At 57.4% G+C, this 22,105-nt stretch overlaps 1 protein-coding gene across 1 annotated transcript; it reads right to left on the bottom strand.

The window, feature by feature from the left end:
* Positions 1-2,287: 2,287 nt before the first annotated feature.
* Positions 2,288-22,104, bottom strand: MCM5 (minichromosome maintenance complex component 5). The gene is made up of 17 exons (XM_082350330.1): positions 21,961-22,104; positions 21,536-21,710; positions 20,006-20,132; positions 19,791-19,919; positions 16,976-17,148; positions 14,729-14,884; positions 12,376-12,542; positions 11,764-11,935; positions 10,655-10,766; positions 9,883-10,026; positions 9,469-9,534; positions 9,077-9,253; positions 8,315-8,427; positions 6,674-6,802; positions 5,523-5,665; positions 3,488-3,615; positions 2,288-2,574 (listed from the first exon to the last, which is right to left on the bottom strand). Exons 2-17 carry the CDS (start codon positions 21,700-21,702, stop codon positions 2,473-2,475), a joined length of 2,205 nt encoding a protein of 734 aa, XP_082206456.1. The 5' UTR covers positions 21,703-21,710; positions 21,961-22,104; the 3' UTR covers positions 2,288-2,472.
* Between the last annotated feature and the right edge of the window lies 1 nt (position 22,105).

Below are 22,105 nucleotides of genomic sequence, written 5' to 3'. Positions count from 1 at the left end.
TGTCTTCCTTTTTACATGGTAGTTATTTTTAAACTCTTTAATAATTTATTAGAATAAGATGTTTAACATATATTGGTATATTCGTGCTTTGCTTGAGGTTTTCTATTTCCAAATGTATTTTAAACATCAAATATTTTATTTCACTGATATGTTTTTAATTTTGTGAATTCTACCTTTTTAAAAACAAAATGTACTCATATTGGTATTTCAGTATTAGGCAAAATAATGACCAAAAAACTGGCATTGGGCTTCCCTGGTGGCTCAGTGGTTAAGAATCTGCCTGCCAATGCAGGGGACACGGGTTGGAGCCCTGGTCCAGAAAGATCCCACATGCCGTGGAGCAACTAAGCCCGTGCGCCACAACTACTGAGCCCGCGTGCCACAACTACTGACCCTGTGCTCTAGAGCCCATGAGCCACAACTACTGAGCCCGTGTGCCATAACTACTGAAGCCCGCGTGCCTAGAGCCCGTGCTCCGCAACAAGAGAAGCCACCTCAATGAGAAGCCCGCACACCGCAACGAAGAGTAGCCCCCCGCTCGCAGCAACTAGAGAAAGTCTGCACGCAGCAACGAAGACCCAACGCAGCCAAAAATAAATAAATAGATAAATAAGTGTTTGAAAAAATGGGTAGATCTGAATAGATGTTTTTCCAATAAGACATACAGATGGCCAACAGGTCCATGAAAAGATGCTCAACGTCACTAATCATCAGGGAGAAGGAAATCAGAACCATAAGGAGGTTATCACCTCACAGCTGTTAGAATGGCTACTAGCAAAAAGACAACAAATAAGTGTTGGTGAGGGTGTGGAGAAAAGGGAACCCTTGTGCACTGCTGGTATGAAGGTAAATTGGTACAGGCACTAGGGAAGAGTATGGAGGTTCCTCAGAGAATTAAAAATAGAACTACTGTATGATCCAGCAATCTACTTTTGGATATTTATCTGAAGAAAACACACACTAACTCAAAAACGTATCTGCACTCCCATTTTCATTGCAGCATTATCTACAATAGCCAAGGTACGGAAACCTAAGTGTCCATCAGTAAATGGAAAGATAAAATGTGGTACATATACACAACAGAATATTATCCAGCCTTTAAAAAAAAAAAAAGGAAATCCTGCCATTTGTGCCATGGATGGACCTTGAGGGCACTGTAATAGGCACACTAAGCAAGACGCAGAAAGAGCAGTACTGCACGATCTCACTTATAATACGGAATCTAAAACAACAACAACAAAAACCAAGCTCAGAGATAGAGAACAGATTGATGGTTGCCAGAAGCGGGAACAGGAGGGGGCCGGAAGGGACAACACACAAGTGAAGGGGGTTAAAAGGTGCAAACTTGCAGGCATAAAATGTGCCATGTAGATGTAATGTACAGCACGGTGACTATGCTAATAATATATACTGGGTATTTGAAAGTTGCCAAGAGAATAGATCTTAAAAGTTCTCACGACAACAACAACAAAAAAGTGTGTAACTATGTATGGTGGCGGACGCTAACTAGACCAAAAAAAGAAAAGAAATGGCAAAATAAATTATGGCATATCAAAAAAAACCAAACAAACCTGGGAGTTCCCTGTTGGCCTAGTGGTTAGGATTCCAGGCTTTCGCTGCTGTGGCCCGGGTTCAATCTCTGGTCAGGGAACTGAGATCCTGCAAGCCACGTGGCTAGCCAAAAAACAAAAAACCAAACTCAGGCCCAGAGAAGTCAGGAGCCTCACCCAAGGCCACACAGCTTGCAGGTGGCCCGCCAGGAGAGATCCAGCCTACTGAATTCCAGCACCCCTCTCTTACCTACTTTGCTTTAAGTCTCAGTGAGAATCCACCTCCCGGAATCCAAATGCCATCAGTCTCCCCACACTGCCTGGTCCTTCCTGGACATTCACTGCCAGTAGCTCTCTTCTCCTAAACTCAACCCTGTGTCACCCCCATTTACAGATTAGGAAACTGAGGCGTGGCAAGTTTTGGTGAATCCAGCCAGTCTGATGTAAACCCACGGCTGTTGCCCACACATTAGCTGCTAGGGAACAGCTGCGGACTTTCCCAAGCACCTCCACACACTGGATCTTGCTGAATTCTCACCAGTGCTGGCAAGAAGCGGGCTGGACCCTCCCCACCGAGCAGCTGCAGAACCTGAGCACAGAGGTGAATGCCCTGCCCAGGAGCCCAAGGGGCAGATGCAGGTCAGAAACCCAGGTCTGTCAGATTCCAAAGCCTGTCCTTGCCCCGCATGAGGGCAGGATGGGGGTGACAGGCCACCCAGTACAGAAGCCCACAGATATCCAAACATACCACGGCTTTATTATTTCAATAAACTCCAAAAGCACATTTCCTGGATCTGCACGCTGAGGCAGAAGCCAGAGGCAGCGAGGCAGGGCAGCTGGGGTCCCTCTGTCCAGAGCGCGTGGGAGGCTCAAGGAGGTGGAGGTGGGGTGACAACGGCATTCCTGTGGCAGGAGGCGCAGCTCACTTGAGGCGGTAGAGGACCTTACGCTGCATGCGATGCTGGATCTCGCCCCGCCGCAGCATGAGCTGCAGGACCTTGTGGATGGCGTGCTCCGGGTATTTCTGTAGGACACGGGGTCGGATGAGGGGCATGCCTCCCACGGAACCCCAGACACCCCTCCCTCCGGAAGCCCAGGTGCCCCGTGCTCATGGGGAACTCTCCAGCCTTCACATCCTACTTCTTTGCATCCTAAGACAGGCTCACACTTCCTGAGCGCCTACCACGTGCCAGGCCCTGTTCTAAGTCTTCACATACTTGAGCTCGTTCTATTCCATAACATCCTTACACAGCTGGTACTGTGATCATCACCTTTCTACAGAGGAGGAAACTGAGGCACAGAGAAGCTAAGTCACTCACTCCAAGTCACACAGCAATTAAGTAGTAGAGCTGAGACCTCAGTTGAGCCCATCTGACTCTAGAACCCAAGCTCCTGACACCCCTAAACCCCTCTAAGTGTCCGTCTGCTCATCTCTCAAACGAGTGTGGTACCACCTACTGCATAAAACTGCTCTAAGGATAAAGAGGAGATGACGTACACGAAAGGGAGCTGAGCCCAGAAACTGGGATTGTCCCTATGATTTCAAAGACGGTGACAAGTTCTGCATAGCTTCTAGAAGGCCCATCCCTTCTGTATGGGGTCAAGAGCACTGTCCCCGGCGAGCTGGGTGGCTCACCCTCCTGGCTCTGCCCCTCCCTTCCCCCCACACAAAGGCCAGGCGATGCGGGGAAGGGAGAGGTGGAGGGCTGGGGAAGCCTGGGAGACTCCAGCAGGACCTCAGCCACCTCTCCCCTCCCCCTAATGTGACAGAGAAAGTCACAAGGCGAGGCACACTGGGGACAGGCCCGGGCCGAGGAACAGCTGCCCCTTCCCCATCCTGGGCCTGTCTGCTGAGCAACAGGACGCGGTGTTAGGTGGGTGGGAACCAGGCCACAGGGAGCCCGCAGGACTCCCACCGGGCCCCCGGGAAGGCCCACCTGCTTGGTGAAGTCCTGGACGATGCTGTGCTCCGACACCTGCGATCCAATGGCGAAGCGGCGCTTGAGCTGCTTCTCGATGCGGCTCAGCAGCTCCTGGTCCTCCTGGCTGGTGAAGCCCTCCACCCCTGTGGGTGTGAGGAGGGAGACGGGTGGGTGGGGACCTCAGTCTGCCCACAGCGGGTAAGAGGGAGCCAGGCCCGGAAGAGAAAGAGAGGAAGAGCGTGCCCGGGGACAACCAGGGCCTGACCGAGGAGATGACCGACAGAGAACCAGAGTCAGCGACGGGGCAGACGTGTGGGGAAGGATGCTGCAGGCAGGGGGCACAGCAGGTGCAAAGGCCCGGAGGTGGGAAATATGCCCATCTCGATCAAAACCCGGTCAGGGGGCCAGGGACATGGCCAGAGTGGGGGCAGGTCCTGTGGGCCCTGGAGGCCACGGCACAGGTTTTTCTTTGATTCTGGTGAGCGGAGCGGCCACTAGAGGGCTCTGAGGAGGGCCACGAGCCGACGACAGCACCTGGCCCCCAGGCAGCTGCACAGGCAGCAGGGAGACTTCCTGGAGGAATCTACCTCAGACGGAGAGCTGGAGGGGACCCCGCAGTGACCCAGAAGGGCGCACAGTCTGCCCCGGAGGCCACATCTGTGAGGCGCCCCGAGCAGCCCAGGCAAGCAGGCTCATAATTTCCAACTATTGCCCCAGGATGGATCTCCCCTGCTGACCCAGGCCTGCAGAGAGGGTGGGACCGTGGTGGGGGAGCCACTGAGAGGGACGTCAAGGCTCCAAGTTGAAATGAGTCTGCAAGGCAAACTCTTACCCAGCCTGCAAAGCCCAGCTCCAGTTTCACTGCCAGGAAGGCCCTCCAGGGCAGAAACTGAGTCATCTTCACCAAGGGGACGGCGGGGCGCTCAGAGCCCACCCACCTCCCTGGCTCCAGCCACACTGGCCCTTGAACACGCCGAGCCTGCTGTCCTTGGGGTCTTGCCACTCAGCCCTCGCTCTACGTGTGGTGCCCAACCCCACACACACCCCGGGGAGCCATGTGTCCTCACTCACGCCAGTCCCTGCTTCCTGCCACCTCCTCAGAGCCCATCCTGGACCACCCGAGGGGCAGGGGATCCCTCCCCAACATTCCTGACCTGCTGGACTTCTCCCCTCCGCGCTCTTTACCCCCTGAGCTTGGTTTGCCTCTTTGCAGTGTCTGCCCCGTGGAGAAAGGGGGCCTCACAAGGCGCAGACTTAAGAGATCTGCTCACTCCTAGACTCCCAGCACCTAGAACAGCCCGGCAAATTCTAAGCACTAAGTTCCTGCTGGGGAAGGAATGAATTCGTCCCAGGGGAGCCTGGCACAGAATCAGTGCTCCAGAAGGTGCTCAGAGGCTGAGCCCGAAGCAGGCAGCAGGACTCGCGGCAGCCTGAACCCCGCTGGCCTCGGGGTCAAGAGACCTGCAATCTAGCTGGGCGAACGGTGACCTTGGGCACTGTGAAAAGGCCTCTTTGGGTGTCAGTTTTCCCATCTCTAGGAGGTGAAGGGCTAAGTGCCCAGCCTGGCTTCTGGGGGTTTTGAGGGCAGCTGTAAGTGAAACGGAGGAAGAGCTCTGGAAGCACTCAAATGGTTACGGCTCAAAAACAGGGGTGCAAGCAGACTTCCCTGGAGGTCCAGTGGTTAAGTCTCCATGTTCCCACTGCAGGGGGTGCAGGTTCGATCCCTGGTCAGGGAAATTCCACATGCTGCGTGGTACAGCCAAAAAAAAAAAACACGGGTGCCAACTACCATTCTTAACAGATGATAAAATTGTGAATTATAATAATGAACTGGGTCAAAAGAATTGTGCTCCAGAGTCTGGAGAGAGGCTGTTCTTCCCATCTTGGGGGAAACTGGCTGGTGGGGGCTGGGGACAGGAGAGGGGCTTATTCCCAGGAGGAAGCGCGGAGAAGCAAATGCAGAGACGCAACAAGCACAGCAGGTGTCCAGCATGAGCCCTGCCCACGGAGCCCACAGGCCACCCGAGCCTGTGTCCCTGCATCTGCTCACCTGACAGGGTGCCGGACAAGGCGGCGTCCAGCGTGGACACCTGGAAGAGCCTCAGAGCCTCCTCCACGTCCGCCTCCGTGGCGAAGGGCTGCAGCTTCATCTTGCTGAGGGCCTCAGCAATGCGCACGATGGCCTCCAGCTGCCTGTGTGGGAGCGACGGGACGCCAGGGCGGACTCAGCCCATCTTCTCTCCCCATCCCACCCTGACCTCCAGGAGGTGCCTGCCCCAGGCAGTAAGACTACAGGGGAGACTGCTGGCCGTCCCCGTGATCCATCTCTCTCAGTAACAGAACCCCGACTTCTATTCTAGCACATGGCGCACACCTAAAAGACATTTCCCAGACTCTCTTGCGTCTAGGTGTGTCTGTGTGACTAAGATGTGGCCAATAAGCTGTAAGTCCAAATATTTTACGGGAACTTCAGGAAGTGTCCTTAAAAGATGGACCTTTCTTTTTCTTCCTCTCCAGCCACCTGGAATGTGGAGGTGATGGCTGGAGTTCCAGCAGCCACCTTGGACGATGAGGATAAAGGTGAATCTGAAGGAGCCCAGGTTGCTGATGACTGAGGAGCCATCACATAGGTAGGGCTACCTACCCTCAAATGTTTTTACAGAAGAGGGAAATAAACTCCCAATTTACTTAAGCTATTTCATGTGGGTTTTCTATTACATACAGCCAAATCCACTTCTAACTAATCAGTGCTGGAAGCAAGATTCAAACGAGATAGGTTCAAGCTCTTAGTCACTCTACTGTATAAACTCACAAGAGTGACAAGAGCTAACAGCTGAGAAAACTGAGGTCCAGAAAAGGAAAGCAATTTCCCTGCAGTCACACAGTGGGCTGGAGGATAGGACCAGGTCTCCTGACTCCCAGCCGGGACCCTCCTTCACCCTCAGGCTTCCCGGCAATGGGGGAAGCTAGACCGAATTCAGAAGGGTTCCAGATTTTCTCAACAGTAAACAAACCAAGAGATACAGGTAATCAGGGAGGCCACTGTTTTCACTCCCAAAGGAGTGCTCCCTGCCCAGCAGCCCTGGCCACGGCCTGCACCATGCAGTCAGCAACAGCCCTGGCCCCAGACTTGCTGGGCACATCGTGCCTTGTAAACCAGGCCATCTGCCCAGCCCGGCACTGGTCCGCCCGCCTCCTCACCGCACGGTGATGGGGATGCTCGAGCGGCGGTCACTGTCCCTTTCGTGCTGACGGGCCCCGCTCCGCATGATGATGTACCGGTTCTTCAGTTTCTCTGCAGCCCCTGCCGACAGCCGAGGGCCACACTTCCTGCAGGATGGGGAGTGGCTGCCATGAGGCCAGGAAGAAATCTTGGGGTACCCATCCCATCCCCGGCCCTCTGCTGGCTTGCAGACATATGCTTTCCGGGCCCACCAGACGGTGGCCTCACAGTGGTCCTCCCCCCAACACACTGAGGGGCAAGATGCACAATGACACCCACAAGAGGCTCACAGAGACCGCTGTCCAGGGCAGGAAGCACGCCAGACTGGGGGTGGGGGAGGGTAGCAGCAGGGATGTCTGCTCAGGATCTACCCCCATCCTATCCCCACCAGCCCGCGGCCCCGCCCCAGCCAACTGAACTGTCACTGATTTAAGGGAAGCCTTAGATCACCTAATCCAATCCTCATTCTGAGGATGAGGTGAGCAAGACCAGGGGGGGGAGGAAACTCCCCATAAGCCACGTGGGACCTGGCATCAAGGGAGGACTAGAATCTGGGGCTCTCAGACTCACACCCAAGGGCCCAAGCCTCTGAGGACGGGGCCATGAAGAGCTCAGGCATGACAAAGACCCAGGTACCAGTGGGCACCGCACCACCCATCACCCAGGAGGAAGCGGTGAGTAGGGACCCACCTGAATGCAGCACTTCACCTCCCACTAGAAAGGCACTCAAAGATCCCTCCACCCTTGGGTTTTAGTTCCAATAAGAGACAGCTCAGGTGTGTGTCCAGAATCTTGGTACAGGGGCTAAAAGCACAGCCTTTGGAGCCAGGTACCTGGGTTCAAGTCCTGGCTCCACTACCTCCTGTCTGTGACCCTGGACAAGTTAACCTTTCTTTGCCTCGGCTTCCCCATCTGTAAAATGGAATAATAATATGCCAACCTCATAGGTCTGGGGAGAGGGATGGTGTTCACCTATACATAAAACTCCCAGGATAACATCTGGCACAGAATAATTACTATGTGTATGACTATTGTCATTGGCCATCTATGAGAATAACAACATTTAAGGTTGCAGCTGGCATTTACTGAGTGTTTACCTGGTGCAGGGCTGTGCCACTCACTCATCATTTTGTGTGATCCTTACAAAAACCCTAGGACACAACCACCCAGGGAAAGCGAGACTCAACTGACTTGCCCAAGGTCACACAGTGGGGGCAGGAGTTACCCAGAGCCCATGTCCACAATGCCTCCCTGCATGCCAGAGTCAAGGGGGTCTTCGAGACCATCTAAATTTTTTTTATTTTTTTGGCCTCGCCGTGCAGCATGCAGGATCTTAGTTTCCCGACCAGGGATTGAACCCAAGGCCCCTGCATTGGGAGCGTGGAGTCTTAACCATTAGACCGCCAGAGAAGTACAGAGACCATCTAAATTCTCCACCTTGGCTTCGGAGATGGAGAAACTGAGGCCAAGAGCCTCAGCGACTGAGCGACTGTGCGGGGTCAGGAAGGAGCAGAGCTAAAGTCCTCAGGGCCTGATCTCAGGCCTCCTGAATGGGGCTCTCTCCCACCCCAGGGGAGCCGGGCAGCCCCGCCCCCGTGGGGCCTGCATCCAGGACTCACGCGCGGCAGTAGGCGATGAACTTCTTTAGCTTGGTCAGGTCGATCTCGCCCTCCACGGCCTGGGTCTGTGTCAGCGCGCTCACGTGCAGAGTGATGACGTGTTTGGCCAGCATCTGGGAGGCGGAGGGGACACGGGGTCAGCCCGCAAGGCTTCCCAAGCCAGGTCCCAGCACAGAGGTGGAGCAGGCAGGGAGGGAAGAGCTGCCAGGGCTAGAACTGGTGGAGAGGAGGAGGCCCTCTCTTTTCCTGGGGGTTGTCAGCTGGTAAAGATAACATCCCAGAGCTGCCAGGCCCTTCTCTGCCACCACGAGGGGCGCAGCTGCCTGAGAACAAGCCTCCAATAAGGGAGGCCAGGCCGAGCGGCAGAGACAGTGGTGCCCAGACGACCCAGAGACCTGACCCAGCCGAGCCTCACACCTCCAGGCTTGTCCATCACGTAAGCGCCGGAGTTCCTTTCAGAAGCTGACTGACCGGAACTGGGGTTCTAGTACTTGCATCCAAAGGTCAACCCCTCATTTCACACAGAAGGGACCGACACCCAGGGAATGACTGACCCCCAATCTCACGGCACATCGAGCACAGGAGAGGTAGGACCCGGGACGCCCAGTGCAGCGCTCTTGGAATCCACAACCCCGCCTCCTTGGTGGCCCACTCATGGGCCCATCTGGTGGCCAGGACTTCGGGTCAAGCCCCTTGGCTGCCCACCCTCGCCCCCCGACCCCCAGAACCGCGGGCCTGGCTGGAGTCCGGCCCCCCACGCACCATATCCCTCTCCTCGTTGTGCTCGTCCTTGACGATGAAGATCATGTCGAAACGGGACAGGATGGTGGGCATGAAGTCGATGTTGTCCTCCCCCTTCGTCTCGTCCCAGCGGCCAAACACCGAGTTGGCAGCAGCCAGGACGGAGCAGCGGGAGTTGAGGGTGGTGGTGATGCCGGCCTGACAGGGAAGCGTGAGGGGCAGCAGAGGACAGGGAGATGAGAACGCGGGGTCACGGCCCTCTCAGGTGTGCACACCCCTGCCTACATGCACGCACGCACGCACACACAGAATTCCAGGACCACTGCTGCGGCCGACAGAGGCCGGGCCGCTCAAGGCAGCCTGAGGACGCGCCCGGAACAGCTCTGCCAGGCTGGACCAGGGACGATGCTCACCTTGGCGATGGAGATGGTCTGCTGCTCCATGGCCTCGTGGATGGCCACGCGGTCGTCTTCACGCATCTGTGTAGGAGAGAGAAACGTCCACCAGACCCAGGTGAGGGGCCGGGGCACAGTGGCAGCAGGAAACCCTACAGGAGCTACCATTCCCAAGTCCCGACCCTGTGCCAGGCCGATGGCAGGAACCGGGTCACCTCTAGTCACGGGGACAGTGTGTGGGCTTGGCTCTCCTCTCCCCACTCTCAGGTGTGGAGACTGAGGCTCAGAGAGGTTTAGCTACTTCCCGACAGTAACGGGAGGTCTCCACGTCAAAGGTGGTTTCTGCCGTCCGAGCACAGAAGGCCACGCCCCCAGCCCACGGCCAGCAGGTGCCACCACCACTGGGCCACCACCTCACCCTGCCAGGCTCACCTTGTCAAACTCATCGATACAGACAACCCCACCATCAGCCAGGACCATGGCCCCGCCCTCCATGATGAAGTTCCGGGACGAGGGGTCCCTCATCACCGAGGCTGTCAGGCCGGCCGCGCTGCTGCCTTTCCCAGACGTGTACACCTGGGGGAGGGAGGCAGGAGGGTCAGGGCCCATCATGGCTCCACGCTGACCCAGTAAGTCAAGGGGCCCCGGGAGCTAGGGCTCAACCAAGGTCACACATCACAGCTGGCTGCAGAGCACAGACAATCTCAGTGTTCCCCCTGATGGGGGGGCCACCCCAGCCCCGGCCTGGCGGTTTTCCCACAGGGGAGCGTTCACATCCATCGCTCACCTGAACCCCACGACTGTCCCATGAAGCAGCCCCCAGGGGCCCGGCTCACGGAGGAGCAAACTGAGGCCGAGAGGAGAGCAGTGACACCGTTCCAGGGGGCCTCAGGGCTGCGTCGACTCCTGACTCCCAGGAAAGGCATCCCCACCCTCAGTCCCTTGTCATCTATTGCTATCGATGTCAAGACTTAGCGGATGGATAAACTGAGACTCAGAGAGATTGGGTGACTTGCTCAAGGCCCACAGCTAATTACCAGCCAGGCTGAGACCAAACAAACCCCATCCAGTCCAGCACTCCACCCGCTGCCCCAAACCTACACACGCCGTCAGTCCCCTTCCTCCTCTATCCTCTGCGGCCCCGCCCGCAGCCTTCCTCTCCACGGCGCAGCTAAGGCGGACAGAGGTCACCCTGGGCACTCACCCCGATGGGAGAGCACTTCTCCACAAACTTCAGCAGCTGGGACTTGGCCGTCCCCGGGTCCCCCAGCATCAGCAGGTTGATGTCTCCTCGGCGAGTGAGGCCGTCGGGGAGCCTGGGGGAGGACGGGCAGGCGGGCCAGGGGAGCAAGGAGAGAAACCCAGGGCTGGTTGGTCACAGCGGTCTGGCTGTCGGCCCCCCGGCCTGTCATGAGCCTCAGAGCAGGCGGGGAGGCGGCGGCTCTGGCCTGAGAGCCACGTTCATGGCCAGCTGTGTCCCCTAGCCTCATCCGTGGTGACTTGCCTCCGAGGGAGGGGAGGGTCAGAGGAAATGGCACTTAGAGCTGGGCTCGGGCACACACAGTCGGCATCTGATGAACAACCCCCCCCCAGCTGGAAAGAAGGAGAGAGAGGGAGCCACCAGCGGGCTGCACGCGGTACTGTGGAGCGGACACCGCGAGGGCAGGCTCCGGGCCCCAGCGCGTGTGCCTGTGAGCAAGTCCCTTTAGCTCTCTATGCCTCAACTTCCTCATCTATGAAATGGGTTCGATTGTAGCTTTCTCACAGGGCTAATCTGGGGACTGACTGGGTTGGAAACACATAAAAGCACTCAGAAGAACGTCTGGCACGTGGTAAGAACTCGGTAACTGGCAGCTGCTAATAATATTATTACTTCCTCTACCTCTACTATTTTAAAAGGACACGACGTCCCGAGTATGAGGCTTTCACCCGTCTTATTCATGTGGAGACATGGGTTCAGAGAGGTGGTGTCTCTTGCCCAAGGTCGCAAGGTAAATAAGCATCTATCAGAGATGTCACCCGGGACTCAGACTCCAAGCCCAGAGCTCTCCCCTGCATTGGCCAGGCTCCTCACACCCGCCAAGTCCCCAGTCTAGCCAGGGCCGGGCAACTGCTCCGGAGGAAGGGTGTGGGCCAGCCCCCAGCCGGCTAGCAGCGAGCCTGGGAGGCGGGGAGGGTGCCTGAGAGGACCAGACGGGGCTGAGGGTCCTGGGCAAATGAAAAGAGCATTCAAGTCCTGACCATCCGGCAGCTGCCCTCCTGCGGGCAAGTCACTCGTTCGCCTCCCCGGACCTGGGGGGCCTGGACACCCACCTCTTTCGGGAACCCCCAAAGAGCAGGCAGGCAATGGCCTTCTTCATGTCTGTGCCCCCGAAGATAGAGGGGGCGATGCTCTTGGAGATGACCTCGTAGACGTTGGGGAGGGCAGCCAGGCGCCGGAACTCCTCCTCCTCCTGCGGGGTCACGGCCCCAGCAAAGCTGCGGCCTGGGCGGGCAGAGCAGGGGGGTGCGTGAGCGCCCTGAGGGAGAACCTGCTGCCTGTGGCCCACCACCCTGGGCCGGCCCAGGGCCTCCCAGAGGGCAGGGCCCTCAGAGCCGGGCAGCACAAGCGTCAGTCTGAGCAAAGACAGAACCCCAGGTCTCCGCACCAGGCGTGCGCCTGTGTGTTCCAGGGTCCAGTGAGCAAGCAGAAGAGTGTGGAGGGCGGGGGGATGATCTGCGGAGGGCCAGGTGACAGGGGCCCTCAGGGACACCTTCCATCTTGCCGACGGGGGTGACATGGTGTCTCTGGTTAGAACAGCACCGCTCACCCGGCTGCCGTGCGGGACAGAGCACAGGGGCAAAGGTGGAGACAGGGAGACCGGGACGAGGCCCACCAACAGCCCAGGGGAGGGACGACCGGGGTTCGGCCCAAAGCACACTCACTGGAGCCATCTGTGTCCACCTGGATGCCCAGGACCCGGATGTAGGCGCTCCGGATGCCCACGCCCACCCTGTCGCGGCCCCTGCTGGCGGTCAGGCCAAACTTCTTGATGGAGTAGATGCCCATGATGGTGACCCTGTTCCCAGGGACGACCTTGTCACACAGGTACCTGAGAGGAGGATGGGGAGGAAGAAGGTGAGAGGCTGGTGGGGGCAGGGAGCCCCCGGCTCCCCCGACCCCATCACGCTCGCCGTCCGTCCACCTCGGCATCTCTACACGAGGCCCCACGGGCTGGCTCCAGCCCCCGCACCCCCCAGGGCCCCCTCCCTCTCACCACAACCCAGCCCATGCTTGGACGGCCCAGCTGCTGGGAGGAGGACAGGCCTTGGTCATGGGGGTGGCCTGACCCCTCCACGGGCCTCAAGAGCTCGTCCGTTATGCTGGCTGGAGTTGGGGGGCGCCCACCCCAGCCCCTCAGGTGCCCCGCCTCCATCTCATCTGCTGTCAGACGCGTTGCAGGGTCCCCCTTGGCCATCTCGGGGGAAGCCTTCCTCCTCACGCCCTCCCAGCCTCCCTGCAAGGGCCACGCCCCGCTTCTGCCTCTTTCACGGCTCCACGAGCTCAGTCAAGTCATTTTGCCTCTGGATTTTAATTTCCTCTTTAAAAAAAAAAAAAGATGTTGAGGGACATCCCTGGTGGTCCGGTGGTTAAGAATCCGCCTTCCAACGCAGGGGACACGGGTTCGATCCCTGGTCGGGGAACTAAGATCCCACATGCCGCGGGGCAACTAAGCCCGCACGCCACAACGACTGAGCTCACACGCCACAACCAGACAGAAGCCTGAGAGCCGCAACAAAAGATCCCGCACGGCGCAACAAAGATCCTGTGTTGCCGCAACTAAGACCCAGCACAGCTAAATAAATAAATATTAAAAAAAAAAATATATATATATATATATATGTATATATAGAGAGAGAAACAGGGAAGTCTCTGAGCCCCTCCAGCCTGTGCAGCACAGAAAGGACACTGCGGCATGTATCCGTACTCTGCTGCTTAGAAGCTGTGTGACCTCTCTGAGCCTGGGAGGGGATGATAAAGTGATCTGACCTGCTGGGTTACTGTGGGATCAAGTGAGGTACGAGACCCAAAAGTGCTTTATCCACCAGAGAGTCACGTCCCCCAAAGGACCCTCACTGTCGTTGTTAACGTTCTACGGCTCCCCTCTTCCCAGACCCCACTTCCTCAGCTTTGAATAATCTAATCACAGACCATGTGAATAATCTAATAAATACCGAATATTGAATCTGTGTTAAGGAATTGTGCTAGAGACACAGTGTAGAGGACAAATGTATGGACACCAAGTGCAGGAAAAGGGGGGTGGGATGAACTGGGAGATTGGGATTGACATATACACACTAATATGTATGAAATAGATAACTAACGAGAACCTGCTGTATAGCCCAGAGAACTCCACTTCTCTATACAGTAGAAACTAACACAACATTGTAAAACAACTATATCTCAACTAAAAAAAAAAAAAAAAAAAGAAAAAGGAACCGTGCTACACACTCAACATGCATTTTCCAATTTAAACCTCCCAGCAGCCTGATGAGATTAAGGCCTGTCACGTCCCCATTCTCCTGGTAAGGAGACTGAGGCTCAGAGAGCCCATGTAACTTGCTCAAGAGCCTGACCTCTACACCTTCCACAGCCACTAAGGAAGCTACTGACCTACGGACGCCCTCCTCCGAGAAACGTGCAGCACAGACCATGTGCACGCGACGTCGGGGTGCGGGAGCCCAGGTGGAGAAGCTACTGACCTACGGACGCCCTCCTCCGGGAAACGTGCAGCACAGACCATCTGCACGCGACGTCGGGGTGCAGGAGCCCAGGTGAAGAAGCCCAGTCCACACCTCCACACCTTCCTCCCAGGTCACCAGGAGGGCACCGGGCTGGCCCAGCACCCTCTCCCCCTTTCCAATCACCCAGCAACATCCAAGGAAGAATCTTAACAGAAAGCCTGGGGTGGGCGTCAGGCTGGAAAGAGGCTCCCCCAGCTACTGGCTGTCCAGCTCTGGGCCTCCCAGTTCTAAGAGGGCTGCGGAGACCCCGCAGGAAGAACGCAGGCTGGCAGCCCAGCCCCTCCACTCACTGAGCCGGTCACACATCCTCGTCTGCAAAGAGGGGTGGACCCGCCCCTGCAGATTATGGGGAGACGACATGAGAGGAAGCACGGGGGCAGCACCAGGCACGGAGCAAGCGTGCTGTAACCAGCCATCCTCCCCCGCACCCCGCCGCGCTCAGCCGGCCACTCGCGGCACCCGACTCAGGGGCACGGCCAGGGAGCCGGCTCACCTGTCGCAGTAGAGCTGCATGTGTCTGGGCATCTCGCCATGGGGCACCGCATCCGGCAGCTCCTGCAGCTTCAGGGTCTGGAAGTCCACGCACTTGCACTTGTCCGGCATTATGAAGTACGGATCCAGCGGGCACTTGGGGCGCCCGGCCTGATCCCTGTCGGTGGGGAGGGGAAGGGTCACCAGAGCTGCCCCCAGAGCCCCAAGGCCAGGAGTCGGCGACAGGACTGGCCAGCAACAAGCCAGGGGTCTCCAGGACCCCGGGAGAAGGCCCTGAAGGAGGGCAGCTCAGCGGGGGATACCCACAGGGCTAGGAGTGGGGAGACCTGCTGAGCCTGGCTCCCCCATTAACCTGCTGCGAGGCAGATAAGTCACACTCCCAGCCCTCCCGAGGGGGTCTCAGTGTCCCCACAGGTGAAGCGGGGCCAAATCGCCAGTGACCCTTCCAGCCCCACTCAGATCCCAGGCTCTGCCAGTGACCTTTCCAGCCCCACTCAGATCCCAGGCTCTGCCAGTGACCTTTCCAGCCCCACTCAGATCCCAGGCTCTGCCAGTGACCTTTCCAGCCCCCCACTCAGATCCCAGGCTCTGCCAGTGACCTTTCCAGCCCCACTCAGATCCCAGGCTCTGCCAGTGAGGGTCTGGGCGCCTCGAGACCCCACTCAGGGTTCCAGGCGCCCACGCACCTCGACATAATGCAACCACTATCCCACTGTTACAGCAGCGTTACTGCAAAGCACTGACTTTGTGCCGGGCACTATTCGATGCACCGGGGACACAGCCGTGAACAAAAAGTCCCTGCTCTTCTGGAGCTCAAGTTCTGGTCATGGGAGGCCAAGAACGCCAACCAGCAGATAACCACACACCAGGACAACAGAGGTACCATCAAGGAGATGGGTCTGCAAGAGGGACACGCGCCCCAAGCCTAAGGGGGAGGGGCGGGGAGGCACCCCTGTGAGGTGACATTGGAGGAGAAAGCTGAAGGAAGCAGGGAGGTCACAGACTTTGGAGGTCAGAGGAAAGAAAGTTCCGGGCGGAGGAGCAGCAAGTCCAAAGGCCCTGCGACAGGAGCGCGCTCAGCATGTTCCAGGAACGGCAGGGAGGCAGGGAGGCTGGGCCGAGAGAGGAGGGAGGACAGGAGGCCACAGGGAGCCAGGAGCAGACCGAGGAGGGCCATGCAGGCTGAGATGGGACTTGTCTTTGGGAGAGGCGGAAACAGCTGAATCGCCTGCAGTGTAAAGGGTCACCTGGCTGCCAGGGGGTGGAGAGACTGGGGGACGAGGGTGGGCGGGCGCAGGGGGCACCAGGGCACCACGCCGGGTGAGGGATGACAACAGCGTGGAGCAAGGAGACGTGCCAAAGGGGGCGAGAGAAGACCTGATTCTCCACGTACAAACTTAAGGGCAGAGCAGAAGGGCTTCCTGATTGTTTGGATACAAGATAGGAAAAAACACCACGAGACCAAGGATTTGGACCCAAACACCTGAAAAGATGGCCTTCTCATTTGGGGTAGGGGTTGTGCTGCAGGAGGGCAGATCTTGGGATGGGATGGAATCTGCCACACAGGGTGTGAGGCTTGTGCAAATCTGCGATGCCCAGTAGACACCCACACGAGAGTGTCCAGCGGGCAGCTGCATGTGAGGCTGGGGTTCAGTGGAAACACACATTTGCGTGTCCTCTGCACACAGATGGTATTCAAAGCCCGAGACAGGCAAGGGGATTAAGTATAGAGAAAAGAAGGGTGGCTGAGGCCTGAGGTCAGGAAGCTGAGGGGAACCAGCAGCCAGAGAGGGTAGGGGCCCTTGAGATCAGGGGTCAGCAATGGTTTTCTGTAAGGAGCCAGAGACAAACATTTTCAGTTTTGTGGGCCATGAGGCCACACATTCTGCCTCCGAAGCGCAAATGCAGCCATAGGCAATGTGTAAACGAAGGAGCCTGGCATGTTCCTGGGCCTTCCCTCCAGACCTGCCCCAGCGAGCCAAGGTTTGCTGTAGAAGACTCCAGGTGGGCTCCCAACCCTGGCTCCCGGCACAGGTTGTCTGGGAGCCCTGGAGGGACAGAACTCACCACTGCAGAGGGACGCCACCGCCCCAGGGCATCAGGTCTGCCCCAGGCCCACAGGGCACACCGCTGCCCCAGCCCCTCCCTGCTGCAGGTGGTGCAGGCCGGGTCCTCCTCCTTCACATCTCCGCTCAGATGTCACCCTGTCACCCCCACCGTGCCGCAGGGCCATGCAGAGCCCACTCACGTGTTGCACTTCCTGGGCAGGGCGTAGCCCTCCAGGCCGGGGCGCATGGCGACGTTGGTGAGGGTGTTGCGGCAGCTGCGGCACTGGACGGAGATGCGGGTGGCCTTAGCACGGACCCCAGAGGCGGAGATGATGATGCCGGGGATCTTCACCAGGTGCGACATCGTGTCCGACTGCAACAGAGCCACGGGGAGGGCGGCTGGTTAAAGGGAGCCAGGAACACCTGAGATCACGTAGGAGAATCTTTTTCTAATGTGTACTGAAGTATTCAGGGATACAGGACCATGTCTGTAACTTACTTTAAAATACTTTAGCAGGGGGCTTCCCTAGTGGCGCAGTGCTTAGGAATCTGCCTGCCAATGCAGGGGACACGGGTTCGAGCCCTGGTCCGGGAAGATCCCACATGCCGCAGAGCAACTAAGCCCCGTGGCACCACAACTACTGAAGCCCACGCGCCTAGAGCCCGTGCTCCGCAACAAGGGAAGCCACCACGATGGGAAGCCCGTGCACCGCAACGAAGAGTAGCCCCCGCTCGCCGCACGTAGAGAAAGCCCGCGCACAGCAACGAAGACCCAATGCAGCCAAAAATAAATAAATACGTAAATAAATTTATTTTAAAAATAAAATAAAATACTTTAGCAGAAAAAAGAAGAAAGCAAATAAGGCAAAATGTTAACAGCCATTAAATCCAGGCAGAGGTAGATGAGGTTCATTACACTATTCTCACTACTTTTGTGTGTGTGATTTCTTTTAATAATAAAAAGCAAAAAACAAGAAAAGTTCCTTTCATCATCATCTCTTCTTCCCTCTCCCAGGAGCTTTTCTGGGACACACAGGCAGACTACAGGTTCGTGCTGAGGCCCCCTCAAAGCCCAGAAGGTGGGGAGGAGAGCAGAAGGGGAAAGGTTCGGGAAGGAGGCTGCCGCCCCCAATAAGTGAGACCAGAGGCATGTGTTGCTGCCACGGCCCAGGGGACCCCAGAACTGCTGAAACCGCCCCCCTAGAGCTTGTCTTCTGGAAAACTATCTACAAGCTGCAGGAAGCCTAGCCCTCCAGGATCCCACGGTTGGAAAGGACTGAGGCTGCCTCAGCCCGTAAGCCACCCCGACAAGCGATCCTTCTAGAGAGGACCCCTCCTCTACCACAGGACACCCGTCAAACGAGGCAGGCCGGTCACTGGGTTTTCCAGTGGGTCTGAGAATAGGAAGCTTGTCCCACGTGGGGCTGAGCTTTGCTTCTCTGAGGAAACAGCTGCCCTGCAAAACAAGTCCCATGCCGCCTCCGCAGACAGGCAAATGCGTGATGCTCGGGTGAGTTCCACACACGGTCCCAGGTCCCCTCCCCGGTGCTGGGCACAGAGACGAAGACGACACGCTCCACAGCCTCGAGAGCCCACAGCCCAGCCCTGCTTCTGGAACAGAACTGCCATTGTGCTAATCAAGGAGGATTTGGCAGGGACCCCAGCCCAGCTGCAGGACACGGGGATTCCAGCAAAGACCAGGGCGTGGCCTTCTGGTGAGTAACACGGAGGAGGTGACACTATCTGGGCCCACAGTTCAAAGGCACAGCCACACGCATCCTTTCATTTGCTTCTCACAACAGCCTTGTGACAGAAGAACCAACGTCAGGCCCCCACTTCCTCCTCAGGAAGCTCTCCTGTCCCACCCCTGCCTGTGGTATAAATTCTCCTTTCACACGGCAGCCCAAGGGAACCTTTAAAGATAGAATCGGCCCATCCTCCTACCTAACCTTCAATTCAAGCTGCATTCCACAGCAGCCAAGGCCCTGGCCATCTGGCCTCTCTACCCGCTCCCTCCCTGCCTCTCCCCCCACCCTCACTCCCTGAGGTCCAGCCACACTGGCTTCTTTCTGTCCCTTGAAACCTGTCGCTGTCCCCACCCCAGTGCCTTTGCACCTGCTTCTCCAGGAGCCTGGAACGCTCCTCCCTCAGGCTGTCACAGGGCTGCGTATCCCTCAGGTTTTCGCACCAACATCACTTTCTCAGAGGACCTTCTCCGACCACCTCCCGGACCCCCGGCCACTGTCACATTGCCTGTTTCCTTTGCTTCATGACTCGTATCACAGGACCTGAAATCCGCTCACTGCTCCTTGTCTGTTTCTCCCACTGTAAGCTCCATGGAACCAGGTTCTGTCTGTCTACAGTGAGGGTCCCCCAGCACCCGGCGAGGGGCAGTCACTCGATAAGTGCTCGTTGAATAAAACCAATAAAGACTGGATGGCAGACTGGCTCTGCCAAACTCTCCCTCGGCCTCATCGCTCTCCAGCCGTGCTGGCTGTCCTTCCCTCGGCCCGGCACACACCCTGCCCCACTCGCCTCGCAGGCTTTGTACCATCCATGCCCTCCCTGCCCCCCCGAACATTCTCTCCCAGCTGTGTGCATGCTGCCTGTTCTCACCCTCAGATCCCCACTCAGACGTGCCCTCCTCAAAGCAGCCTTCTCGATGTTTTCCAGAGGGGCCCCCGCGTTTTCTCATCACCCTCTTGGTTTCTCCCATTGCTCTTACGGTCACCTACAGTTATCATGGGTGATGTTCACCAGCTTATCCAGTCTCCCCGGGGACAGCAGCTTGTCCTGAGTTCACCACTGTTTCTCCAGGACCCAACTCATGCCTTGCCCACAGGAGGAACTCGGCAAACATTTGTCCAACGAGCTAAGTTTTCAGGGGCGCAAACAGGCTCAGAAAGGTCGAGTGAGTTGCTCAGGGTCACACAGCTGGCACCCAGGTCTCTCTCCAAAGCCCCTCCTCACATGCAGCCACCACCGCCACCCTTCAACTGGCCTGAGTGGACCCACCTTCAGGCTACGGATGCTGGACGGGCTGGCATCCGACTTGAGCATGACTTGGATGTCCTGCAGCACCTCGTCACCGGCAGGCCGGGGCCGGGTCACCTCATCGGCCACCTCCTTGGCAGCTTCCTCCAGCTGGAGAGGAGGAGGGGGACAGGCTGTGAGTGAGCAGAGCGGGGCCAGCCCTGGGGGTTTGTGGGGGGCGGGGAGGTCCCACTCACCAGCTGCAAATGCTCAGCTGGCTGCTTGTACAAGTAGTCAGCCAGGTCCTCGTCGAAGCTGGCAAGGTCCTCCATCTCCACCTCGATCCAGTACTCCCCCAGGTTATAATGCCGCTTGAGTTCATCCCTGGGGTGGGGGTGGGGGTGCAGAAGGGTGCGGAGAAGAGGAGACAACGCTGGCTGAGGTGCGCCCGCACCCTGAGTCTCCCACACCACTGCCCCGCCACCCCGCTTCCCAAACACATCTAGTTCCAGGTGGTTCTGTTATTTAACCCTGCAGAGGCCCCCCCCACTGCTGAAAGGCATCCTCCAAAGAAAGCTCCGCGGAAGGGGTCCAAGCAGTAATCAAAGGACAGTTCAACGCTCACAGACAGGGTTCTGTGCACAGGTGTCTGGAAGACTCTCACTGCAAACCAGTCCTTTCACTGGACTCCTTGGAGCCTTTAACCCTCTCTCAGATGCTAACAAGGCACCCGGCTAGAACCTGGAGATTGAAGGCAGCAGAGACCATGCCTGTCTTGTCAACCACCGGACTCTTTTTACAGAGCATCCTGTGGGACTATTATCCCAAAAACACATTCGGGGGCCACTGACCTCCTCGGCCTCATCCCTGTCTGCCTTATGTCCGGAGCCACATACAACAGCCAGCCTGGCCCCGAGAGCCCCTTGCTGTAACACGCCACCCCATACCCTGCCCAGGCATGCAACTGCTCCTATCCGAAATGCCTTCCATGCTTGACGCTCTCCCCTCAGCTCAAGGTCACCTCGGCTCCCCTGGAAGCCTCCCTAACTCCCCTTGTACATTCCTCCTTTGAGGTAATTATCACTTTGTAACTTATTTGTAGGTCCCTATGCCTCATTCCCACTGATTTAGAAGCTCCTTGAAAGCAAGTAGTATGAATCTTTTCATCTTTGCATCTCAGAATCCAGCACATAGATGGTCAATGTCGGCTGGTGCATGAATATATGGAGGCCGGAGTGGCTGTGCCGTTTTACTGATGAAGAAACTAAGGCCCAGAGAGACCGTCACTTGGAAGTCACTCAGCTAATAATCAATCAGGCCCAAGCCTGGACCTGCAAACTCACGTTCTCTGCATTTTAACGGCCTGTGAGGATCTGGTGCGATGGCACCAATGTACAATCACTAGAAACAGGGGCCTTGCCCAGCTCATTCAGTGCTGCAGCCCAGCACCTGGAACAGTGTCTGTCATGCAGCAGGTGCTCAGTCAATTGGAGTTGATTGAGTGGAATGAAGAATGAATGAATGAGTGAAATAAAACATAACTACAATCTTCACCTTTTGCACCCACTGAGAACTTGGTTTCAAGGTATCGCAGACATTACATGGAAGGACAGTAAGAAATAGATGAATAGGAACAAATCCTGGACGAAGAACCCAGGTGACTCACTCAATCGTTAACTTCAGATGTGAAACATACAAAACCATAGCCATGGGGGTGCGGGGCCCCAGTGAGTGGACGAAGCACCGCTGGGACCGCACCTTCCCTCCTGCACCCCTCCGGCCCGCACCTGTACTTGAAGGTGAAGCCCGTGCGGTCCGTGCCCACTCGGTACTGCCGCAGGAACTCCTTGAAGCGCCTCTGCAGCTGCGACTTGCGGGCCTGCCCCTCATCGGCCGCGTTGTCGCCCCCGAAGCTGTCGCTGTAGAAAATGCCGGGGTCGTCGAAGCCCGACATGACTGCACCTGGCGTGAGGACAAGTAGCTGGAGCAGATTCGGGGGAGGGGGTGATAGGGGCGCGCGGCGTCCCCTCCCATACCTGGGTCCTCGGCTCCGAATGCGGGGCGGGCGTGAGCCCGGTTCCGCCTCCCGGACCCCTACCCCAGTTCTCCCAGGAGAAACCCCTGCCCAGACCTACTGCGCCCCAAATGCAGATGCCTGCCGACCCCAGGGCCCGGCTCCGCGGTGCCCACTCCCCAGCCCCGCTGGCCTCACCTGTCCCTTCCCGCGCTCCCTGGAACCAAAGAGACAAGAGGCCCCACGGTCCGCCGCCGCCTTTCGCGGGAAAAACCAGACGCAGCGTTTGGACGCCGCGGCCGCTGCGCCCTCATTGGTTCGCCGGGACCCCGCGGCCAGTGAT

Source organism: Balaenoptera borealis, assembly GCF_965194805.1.
Source record: "Balaenoptera borealis genome assembly, chromosome: 13".
NCBI lineage: Eukaryota > Metazoa > Chordata > Mammalia > Artiodactyla > Balaenopteridae > Balaenoptera > Balaenoptera borealis.
The sequence above is the reverse complement of the archived record's forward strand: the minus strand, read 5'-3'. Positions and strand labels throughout refer to the sequence as shown.